Source organism: Triticum aestivum, chromosome 2A (genome assembly GCF_018294505.1).
Source record: "Triticum aestivum cultivar Chinese Spring chromosome 2A, IWGSC CS RefSeq v2.1, whole genome shotgun sequence".
Classification (NCBI taxonomy): Eukaryota; Viridiplantae; Streptophyta; class Magnoliopsida; order Poales; family Poaceae; genus Triticum; species Triticum aestivum.
This window is the reverse complement of record NC_057797.1, coordinates 14929156-14940486: the sequence shown is the minus strand read 5'-3', so window position 1 is coordinate 14940486 and position 11331 is coordinate 14929156. Positions and strand designations below refer to the sequence as shown.

The window sequence follows — 11331 nt, the reverse complement described above, 5'->3', positions numbered from 1 at the left end:
CTTGGTTCTCCGCTAGCTCCCCCACTGAAGGCGAGCATTGATCAGTCACTCGCGGTCGTGTGGAACTGACTGTTTTGTTCAAAATGTCCAGTTGATCTCCAACGATGGGTTCACGAGCGTGGAGCATAGGGTCGTGGCAAAGAACGCCGCACCGAGGGTCTCAATCACGTGCTTCTTCAGCATGCATTTCCACCCTGCCTCTACGAGAATGTACGGTCCGATCAAGGAGCTGCTGTCCGATGAGAACCTGCCATTGTACAGGGAGACCCTTGTCAGAGATTACATCAAACATTACTACTCCATCGGGTTAGATGCGAAAACTGCTATCTCTGATTTACGGTTGTGAATTGTGAAGGTGAGTTAGTGCAGTAAAATGGCAGCACAAGTGCCAGAATATTATGTACAGCTTAAATGGTACAGGAGTGCATCACAAGTTTCATTTCATCTCCTGGTGTATTTTAGTGGAATAGAAGAAATTCAACTTTGTTCCATGGTTTGTGATCATCTTCCCCTTAATTATGATCATGTCAGATCATATGAAAACAGAGGTTGGATCTATGCACCTGCGGGCGAGCGGGGCAACGAGCATCGAACTGTTTCATGTAGAATTCTTGATTGCATTTCTTTTGTTTGAGGTGTTCAGCAACATAGGACTTGCCCTTGCCAAACTGTTCAATCTTTAGTTATCTTGCCTATCTGAAAGAGCTGCTACTCCATATAAACCAGAAAAGAGCTCTTGATGGGAAGATGGTCCTAATCAGTTAGTTAGGCAATGGTTCGAAGAGCACGGCGATTAGGCTGTGCACGGAGCGCTTGCCGTAGACCCACCGGAGGCTGCCCTCCGTGGTGCCATTGGCAGCGACATTGGCGCCTCTCTTGAGCTTCACCGTGAACTCAATCCTCTGGCGCATTAAACCGAAGGCCGGCATGTTGGGCGTGGAGTTGATGTACGCCATGATCATCTCGCCGTCGGCGTGCGTCATGCGCGACGCGGTGACCAACTGATCATTCCCACGCCGCCCGCCTTCTGGATGATCTCCGAGAGCATGATGCGGTCCTCCTTGCGTTGGCATGTCATGATCTTGCCCCGTGAAAGTCGACGGCATTGAGCACGCCGTCGGCGAACATGCCTGCGATGAAGACGAGTGGCCTGTCCATTACCCCATCACAATCAAAGCAAGACATAGGGTATTATCTCTTTAAGATGGCCTGAACCTAGGTAAGCCAATGTGTCCTTATTACTATCGTTCCAAGACTACCAGCTCGGGACCCTCTACCAGAGATCTGCTGGATTTGACTCCATCACCGCAAACCTTCTTGATCATGTCCGCGAGCATGATGGCGTCTTCCTTGTGCTGGCACGCCACGATCTTGCTGCGGACGTCTACGATGTTGAGCACGCCGTCGGCAAACATTCTCGCGATGAAGATGAAGGGGAAAAGGGTTGTCCCTGACACGCTTGTACCACTTGAGGTTCTCGATGTCGAGCACCATCCCATTGCTGAGCTCCACTCTGGAGATGAGGCGGCGGCCCATGGTGCTGGCGGCGACGGTGAGCAGCCACAGAGCGCATTTGGTGAGGGTGCGCATGAGCGAGCTGGCGTTTGCGGCGTTGGTGCTGACGAAGAGGTCGGACATGACGGTCGGGAAACTGCCAACGGCGATGAGTTCCTTGTAGGATGGCTTTCTCGTCTCCATGTCGTCGCCGAGGGACATGGAGATAACTTCGACGCTATCCTGGAACGCGCCCATCTGCATGACAAAGAGGACCTCTGTGGCCGAGCAGGTGTTGGCGAGGCACACCTCGTAGCATGCATGCCAGGTGCGCGCGTGGCGCCATGTCGGACGTCGCCCTGGCCTGGGCCACAAACAGCTCGACGTCCCGCACCAATCCCCCTCCCTCCTGGCGATGGTGCCAGAGGTGTGCTTGTGTGCTTGTCATGCTCCTGTGGGCCCCTGGACTGCCCGTCGCTCAGCTTCTTGTTGCACGGTGCCTCGCCGGTGAAGTGGCACCCACGTGCCACTTGGCCGGCGGCGGCATGTCATCGTCGAGGAAGGACACATGACATGGGTTGATGTCGTTGTCGAGGATGCCCACAATGACGCCCTCCCCCAAGCTCCCGCCCATGCTCCACGCCCCTGTCGTTGGCGCGGACAACCTGAGCAGCTCCGACGTGTAGGTCGTCGTGAGGCGCATGGCCGTATCGGGCAGCGCCTCAACGCACCAGGGCAGCTTGAAGAGCACGGGCACCTTGTGGTCCGTGAGCTAGCCCACGAAGCTGCTGACGACGTGTTAGAAGGAGAAAACGAGCCGCGGGCCGATGTGCGAGAACGCCTCGAGGAGCAACATGTCGGCGATGGTGTTGAGCACGACGCCAGCAGCGAGGCATGCCACAGCTTCAGCTCCTCGCCGCTCTTGATGGGCCTATTGGCATGGGACACGATGATCAGGCACATCTTGAGGCCGCCCTCGTCGCCCCTGAGTTTTTTTCAAAATGTGGAACTGACTGTTTTGTTCAAAATGTCCAGTTGATCCCTAACGACGGGTTCAGGAGTGTGGAGCATAGGGTGGTGACAAAGAACACCGTGCCGAGGGTCTCAATCGCGTGCTTCTTCAGCACACATTTCCACCCTGCCTCTACCAGAATGTACGGTCCGATCAAGGAGCTGCTGTCCGATGAGAACCCGCCGCTGTACAGGGAGACCCTCGCCAGAAATTACATCAAACATTACTACTCCATCGGGTTAGATGCGAAAACTACTATCTCTGATTTCCGGCTGTGAATTGTGAAGGTGAGTTTGTGTCCTCATAGTACTATACACTATATCAGTGTACCTGGAACATGGATACTTGAGCAGTTTGTAATGTTACAAAATGACAGTAAAATGGCAGTACAAGTGCCATTATATTGTATATACATTTGGTACAGTGGTGACTATATTGTATACATGTGGTACAAAAGGGCACTTGATGTCTGATCCTGTAAAACCAGAGTGTTGGATCTATGCACCCGGGGGCCCCGTCTGGAACGCCGAATTTCTTTTCGCCGATTCGTGGGGGGCGGCATCAAACTGTTTCCTGTATAAATTCTTGATTGCCATTCATTTTGGCTTGAGCTGTTCAATCTTCAGTCATCTTCCATGGCATCGTTGCCCTATCTGACAGAGCTGCTTCTCCATACATATATACATAAATCAGGAGAGAGCTCGGCGAAGACGATCCTAGTTGGTTCGTTAGTTAGTTATTGGGCAGTGGTTCGAAGAGCACGGCGATCGGGCTGCGCACGGAGCGCTTGCCGGAGACCCACCGGAGGCTGCCCTCGGCGGTGCCCACGGCGGCGGCATTGGCGGCTCGCTTGAGCTTCACCGTGAACTCCATCCTCTGGTTTACTAAGCCGAAGGTCAGCACGTTGGGCACCACCTCGACGGTCACGCCCTCCGGCGGGACGACCTCCAGGGTGTACACAGACACGGGCTCCCCGATGTTGGTCACCGCGCGCTTGACGTCCACCTCCGGCGCGGCCGGCGTGAGCGTCACCATGATCGACGGGTAGTTGAGGTCCTTGCCCTGGATCCTCCCCGCCTTGGCGCAGCTCACGTTCTGCAGCGGCTGCGCCATGATCTCGCTCATCACGCTCTCGTTGTACCCGAGGCCGCACACGTAGGGGATGTAGTCCGCCGGCGCCAGGTCGTAGACGAGGCCCGGGTCCAGTGCCCGCGTCGGGTTCACGAACCCGGCGCCCATGGCGAAGCAGTTTGGTTTCCCGGTCGTCTCGTCCACGATCGGCGTGCCGTCCGGGTGCGTCACGTCGGCGGTTGTCATCAGCGCTGACTTGATCGCCGCCGGTGACCACTGCGGGCGCGCTTTCTTGATCATGGCCACGATCCCGGACAGGTGCGGCGTGGACATGGACGTGCCGCTGTGCAGGCCGAAGGTCTTGGTGGGCGCGGTGTCGTTGGCGCCGCCGGGGACGGAGGCGGCGATGGCCGTGCCGGGCCCGGTGATGTCCGGCTTGAGCACGCCGACGCTGGACATGTTGCAGGGCCCTCTCGAGGAGTACTCGGCGATGGCCGGCAGGGAGGCCCGGTTCAGCACGGCGCCGGCGAAACTGAGGGTGGCCGTGGGGTTGGGCGTGGAGTTGACGTACGCTATGATCTTCTCGCCGTCGGCGTGCGTCACCCGCGACGCGGGGATGGCGAGGTCGTCCACGGGCGTGGTCGCGGCGCCGCGCTTCGGGCCGGACCAGCTGATCATGCCCGCGCCGCCCGCCTTCTGGATCATCTCCGCGAGCATGAACGGGTCCTCCTTGCGCTGGCACGCCACGACCTTGCCGCGGACGTCGACGGCGCTGAGCGCGCCGTCGGCGAACATGCCCGCGATGAAGACGAGCGGCCTGTCCTTGACGAGCTCGTACGGGTTCAGGTTCTCGCCCTCCATCACCACTCCGTTGCCGAGCTCCACCCTGGAAAGCATGCGGCGGCCCATGGTGCTGGCGGCGACGGTGAGCAGCCACGGGGCGCAGTTGGTGACGGTGCGCTCGAGCGGGCCGGCGTTCCCGGCGCTGGTGCTGACGAAGACGCCGGACAGGACGGCCGAGAAGCTGCCGACGGCGATGAGGTCCTTGTAGAAGGGCTTCTGCGTGTCGTCGCCGATGGACATGGAGATGACGTCGACGCCGTCCTGGAACGCGCCCTTCTCCGTGACGGAGAGGACCTCCGTGGCGGAGCAGGTGTCGGCGAGGCACACCTCGTAGAATGCCAGGTGCGCGCGCGGCGCCATGCCGGACGCCGCCCCGGCCGGGGCCCCGAGCAGCTGGACGTCCCGCACGAACGCGCCCACGGCGGTGCCGGAGGTGTGCGTGCCGTGCTCCTGTGGGGCCCTGGACCGCCCGCCGATGAGCTTCTTGTTGCACGGCGCCTCGCCGGCGAAGTGGCACCCGCCGCGCCACTTGGCGGGCGGCGGCTGCATGCCATCATCCAGGAACGAGACGTGCCGCGGGTCGATGCCGTTATCCAGAATCCCAACGATGACGCCCTCCCCCATGCTCCCGGCCACGCTCCACGCGCCCGTGGCCGGCGTGGACACCCCGAGCAGCTCCGGCGTGTAGGTGGTGGTGAGGCGCAGGGTGGCGTCGGGGAGCGCCTCGACGCACCAGGGCAGCTTGGAGAGCTCGGCCACCTCGCGGTCGGTCAGCCGGGCCGCGAAGCCGCTGACGACGTGCTGGAAGGAGAAGACGAGGCGCGAGCCGACGTGGGAGAGCGCCTCGCGGAGGACCATGTCGGTGGTGGTGTTGAGCAGCGACGCCAGCAGCGAGGCGTGCCACTCCCTCAGCTCGTCGCCGCCCTTGGGCCCGTTGGCGCGGCACACGATGATCAGGTACGTCTTCAGGCCGACTTCCTGGAAGTCCTCCCCGCCTTGCCCGGCCCCTGCGGCGCCCGGTTTCTCCCCGCCCTGCCCGGCCCCTGCGGCGGCATTGGGAGCGAGCTGCTGGCCGTCGCCCCCGTTTACGGTGGCCGGGGAGGCGAGCAGCAAGAGGACGGCGGCGAGGAGGAGGAGGGGTGGGGGTGGGGCGCGCATGGTGGCGGTGGGAGGGGGAGGGAAGGCGGTGGTGGGTGGTGGTTGGCTGGCTTTAATGGCGAGCGGCGCAAGGCGAAGGCGACGACGGCCATGCGATGGATGGAGGCGAGCTCGCTATGTTTAGCGGGGAGTAGCTGGAACCTGGGATAAATTTGGCAGCTCGACGGGCCAGCCCCAAAAGCGCAGGCCCGGAATTGGGCCGTGGATGCCGAATTCGGCCCGGCATGGGCTTAACTTGTGGAATCAAGGTTGATTCCAAAAAAACAAAAACAAAAACTTGTGGAGTCAAGGTTGAGGTGTGTTTTTTCATTGGGGACATGAATTTTTGTTTTTGAAAACCAGGATAAATCTCCGGCCGCTCCATCGATTTTCTTTGTTGCACACATAACTATACGGTTATATGATTTGTTTATTTATTTAATTCAACTTTTTATTTCGGAAGCCCGGCACATCCGTTGTTCTGGCCATGTGACATTCCCTGTATTTCTTTTTCGGGGATTTCCTGTATTTGTTTGAATTTACTGCGCACATTTTCACTCCTTGATTCCGTGTCATTCGGTGAATTTGTTTTCTAGGAAGGGAGTTTTTTCCAAGAAAAATCCTCGTGCGACGGGAAATGGAACTCCGTGTTTCAATCATGCGCGCATAGTTTCAAGAGACATTTGCTTGCTTAAACACTATGAAAATATGACTTTTGATTATTTAAGTCAATGAAATAATGAGAATTTTATGCAAACACTAACTCGAACTACCTATCCATATATCTGGTAGAAATCAGCCTTTCAGTGAAAACTCCATGGAAACGACATGGAAAAGTTTTTGAACAAACACTTCCATAAAAAAAAACTCTATTCGTACCAAAATATAAGACGTTTTGCGGTTCAATTTGTTTTGGTACGGAGGTAGTAGATGATCGTGAGGAGATGCAATATAGTACAAAGTACCTTTAAAATGTCACCTCAATTGCATTTGTAGCAGTCTAGAAGAAGAAAAAAAACAAATCAAACATGAATAGTGATTTCTTACCCTTTTTCAACTACAGCTAGCGCCCGTTTCTCCGTATTTCACTTTCATAGCACCTGCGGTGTTGACCACTCGTAATCGTAATGTTTTACACAATCCTTTTGAAAATCTTACACGCGATTTCCACCGGAGAATGTGGTCATCGCCAGATATTTACTCCATGAAAGGAGAACACAAACCTCGGGCAGGAGGTCGGCGCCTAAGTTTCCAGCGGCAAAGATGCCAACGAGACGAGGAAAAGGGGAATTCAGAAAGCTCCGGGTGGATGGATGGATGGATGGATGTTGTTGATGTGGATAGCAATTGGCAAAATCAGGTCACTATCATCACACCAACAGACCAACCGGAGGCCATTGCCGGTGACACACACACACACTCACACGTACGCAAGCACTTAACTGTTGTTTACCCTGAGACGGATGACACCGGCAATTCGGGACGACGTCGTTGTCCACCAAACAAACGAAAGGAACTCTCCACTTTTCCTTTTTGTTCCGTTGCCTTGTGCATCCATGTGGATATGCATGTATGGCCGAGGGGGGCCTGATGGGGTAGGTTTTAGGTCGGTCCTGCTACCACCACTCCATCTCAAGATGCGGATAAGCTAGCTAGCACCTGTGTCATCAATTAAGGATTAACTGACCTTCATTATTGGGGTTTCTCACGATTTTCCTCGTCTTTTTTCGTGTGAAAACGGCAAAATTGATTTCTGGAGTGGGTTTCAGGTCGGCCCTACTCCCACCACTGATCTGTCTGAAGATGCGGATAAGCCAGTTGCGTCATTAGTTAATTATGAATTACTCTCTCCGATCCTTTTTAGTCTGCATATAAGTTTTGTTTGAAGTCAAATTATCTCTACTTTGATTAAATTTATATAAAAAAGTATCAATATCCACAATTTCAAATCGATATTGTTAGATTCATTATGATTTATGAGATGTAGTTTCATAGAATATATATTTGGTATTGTAGATGTCCATATTTTTTAATATAAATTTGGTCAAACTTTACAAAGTTTGACTTGACACAAATCTAATACGCGGAGTAAAAAGGACAAGAGGGAGTAACTAACTTTCGTTATTCGGTTTTCTCAGGACTTCCCTCGTCTTCTCCGTGTGAACCGCCGAAATTGAATGTTGGAATGTGCGAGACTTAAGTTTTGGAATTGAAGAAATATAACCCTCTTTGATCCTGTAAAATTTACCGTTTTAAAATGTGGGCTACTAGTATCTTTACAAATGTTTTTATTTTTCACCGGATATTTTAAATCATGCATGTGAGTTTTCTCAAAAATACTTTTTCGGGGTAAACTGTGGTTCAAGAATTTTTGAAGTATTTATTCTGAAGGCCATTCCACCACCTACCCAAAATGTTAGCACTCCCTCTGATCGATATTAGTACAACTTTTGCATTGGGTTAGCACAAAGTTAGTACAACTTTGTACTCCCTCCGTAAACAAATATAAGAGCGTGAAGATAACTAAAGTAGTGTTCTAAACGCTCTTATATTTTTTTACACAGGGAGTACAAAACTAGCGTCAATTAATATGGATCGGAGGTAGTATCATTTTACTAGGACGAAGTGAGTATTTCCTTTCTTTTTACGGATAAGATAGGGGGTTTGATTCCATCATTGTAAGGTTACAGTCAGCCGGCAAGAATTCATCGATCCAGGAGGGGCTCTGTGTAGCCAACCAGTCATGCTAACAGAAAAGGGACAGGGTGAGTTTTGTTTGAAGAATTCGTTAAGGCAACTTATATGTGCACCGACTCTTGTACACTCAACGAGTATGGCTTCCTGAAAACTGCCGATTCAAGTGTTCCTTCACTGAGCACTGCTTTGAGGATCATGCGAGTCTTTTTCTACATGTAACACAGGCAACCAAACGGGCCAGATTTGGCCATACGGAGCTTTCATGGATGTTTCGTCGGCAACAAAATAGTCCAAAAACCTCCAATCCAAATCTAGCCCAAGACTCTATAACAAAAAGCACACATAACAATGGAGTGTCAGTGGTGATAGTCGGTCAAATAATAGCCCAACCTAAATTAGGTAGTATTGAAAGTAAGATTTGTCTCTTTTGTTTCTTGAGGTATGAGTTACTTTTTATTTCATTGACTTTTACTAGTCATAAACACATGTTCTATCTATGTTAAAAAAATAAAAATCTATGGAAAACCCCTACAATGTTCAAACCGAGTTGAGTGCACCTAGTGCATCACAACGCCTTAGTGCACTGGATTCGTTGTCCATGCTTTAGATGGAGTAGATCGATGGAGAAAGTTCAATTCTACAGAGTGCATACACCAGTGAGGCATGATTCCACATGTCAATTCAGGATAATGCACTTCTTTGTTGCAGGTCTAACAAACATCCTCCCCTCACCCCATCCCCTCAAAAAAATCTGTATAAACAATACAAATGATCCCACACATCTCATTCCTTTCTTCTTTTACCATTATAACTACCACTGTTAGAAATTTGAGCCAATCTAAGCAGTCACCAACACAATGATTGAAGAGGGAAAAACATTACCATGATTACTCATAGAAAGATAGACCACTCATCACCAGAGCGAGAGCTTCCTCCATGAGGGGTGAAGGCTGTGAGGACAATACGTGAACTAGCTAGTCTAGAGTTATATTATCATCCTACAACAATTGTTCGAACACTCTCTCACCATCAACCAAGAAAGAGGGGAAGCAGTATGAGGCATAGGAACATCTCATCCCAAGAGGATCTAGCTCGATATGGCGAGAGTATATCTACATGCAAGTAACACAGCGATTAGGCCAAAGAGTAGGGGGCAACGGCGGATCCAGGGGGGGACCAGCAGGGGCCACGGCTCCCCCCAACATTCAGAAATTTTCTAAAGACCCCAGATTATTGATGTAAAGAGCTATGTGGCCTCACCTATGTCCCTCTCTGGACAGCATTTTTGTGAAATAGTACCCACAGAAGATCCAGCTGAGTAGTAAAAGTGAATGCATGTTTGACTGTATCTTCAATTGCTTCAGGCACACACGCACACTAGCCACCCCTTGTTTATTTTGTACAGTTTTGCTAGAACTCATCTAGATGAGACATAATTTGGTCTCATTCACCTTTTATAGCCATTGAATGTGATGCTATAAGATTCGTGTGTGCTGATGAGGGTTGTATCTGTTCTTGTTTTTTAGGTGAATGAGACCAAATTATATCTCACCTAGATGAGTTTTAGGTACTCCCTATTTTGTATTCGTGCGGCTTCTCCTCTGTCACTAATCTACACTTCCAAGACAATGTGGGAAGAGGCAAAATACATAAGGTAAGGGCAAAAATACACAAGGACAAGGCAATTTTTCTTGCTGTAATTTACAAATGTCTCTTGGTTACTTTGTTTACAAACTACGTATATAAATAGATTTAGGCTGACATTTTACCAACGTAACACCCTAAAATTAATTGTTGTTGGATTAAATACGACGAAAGGTCTATGCGTACTGTTAATTGTTTGTTCATCGTCATTTAATTATGCATTTTGCTTTCATGCTATCTATGTAATATGTCTATGTTACCAACAATTTTCTTAGTAATAATAGCACATATTCTGCTATACCGACATCAATTTTTTTCTAGAAAAAGTCATATATATTCAATACACCATGTTGCCTTTTAGAGTCTTGTTCAATGTTCGGCCCCCCTTGTGTACAATTCCTGGCTCCGCCGTTGGTAGGGGGGCACAACAATGGAGGACAAAGGGTACACCACCACATGATGTGGTCGTGAGAACAATAAAACCCTAGGACAAATAACACACAAGGCATATGATGGCGTTTTGATTGCTATGTTGTCTTTCCTAAAATGTCAAATGGAGCCACTATACCATCAAATGGAAGTCTATGTGCACCGCGTAGTTCCTGCGACCTATATGAAATTATGGATATATAATTCCCTTATGTATCTTCAGATGGAATAAGGGGAATTCCCCCTGCCAGCCTATGGGTGTTGATATTTCCGCCACATATATCCCGGTAGTTGTTGGTGCTAGCCAGACGGTGGTAGGCCCTACGCATTGCAGCATCACATGGGCGCATCTTGCCACCTCCTTAAATCAACATCATCGACTGGAAAAGGCCATCACCTCGCGAGCTCCTTGACACATGACACCTAGGGCCACACAACACAATGAATTGTGAGCATGCCACGGTGGCGGTTCCCGACACACCCCTCTATCTTGCGACGAAGAGTAAGGGCGTCGAGGGATCCTCACCGTCGAAGGAAGGCAAGGACGAGATTGAACGGCTGTTTTGTTCGATCAGGTGATGAGCAACGACTTACGACTCCCTAATTTTTTTTCCAGTGGAACATAAATCAGTGCCACAAATAATTAGTTAATACTCCCTCCGTTCCCAAATAATTGTCTTTCTAGCCATCTCAAATGAAATACAATATACGGATGTATGTAGACATGTTTTAGAGTGTAGATTCACTCATTTTGCTTTGTATGTAGTCATTTGTTGAAATCTCTAAAAAGACAATTATTTAGGAACGGAGGGAGTACATAAGTATGAAGTGTATTTTGAGATTGATAATAAGAAGTCTTAAAAGGAATGAAGGAAGATGGGGGAGGAGTGAAAGCGACGGCGTGGTGTTAATAACCGTCAGTGCGTGGACTGATCACGCCGCGCCGGTGACCCCCTCGACTCGACAAACCACTCCAGCTGGCCACCTTCGCCCACCCCCTCCCC

At 50.8% G+C, this 11331-nt stretch overlaps 2 protein-coding genes across 2 annotated transcripts in view; one reads left to right on the top strand and one right to left on the bottom strand.

Moving 5' to 3' along the window:
* The window catches only part of LOC123186995 (1-aminocyclopropane-1-carboxylate oxidase homolog 11-like), a 3533-nt gene extending 749 nt beyond the window's left edge, over positions 1–2784 (top strand). The window contains exon 2 of the mRNA XM_044598740.1: positions 2530–2784. Coding sequence (XP_044454675.1) covers positions 2530–2784 — 255 coding nt within the window. The remainder of the gene's footprint in view (positions 1–2529) is intronic.
* LOC123186992 (subtilisin-like protease) lies at positions 2772–5530 on the bottom strand (the record flags this gene model as incomplete). Its single annotated transcript, XM_044598736.1, is given in 1 exon segment — positions 2772–5530. A coding segment is annotated over 1 exon segment (2292 nt), but the record flags the coding sequence as incomplete, so codon positions are not given.
* Between the last annotated feature and the right edge of the window lie 5801 nt (positions 5531–11331).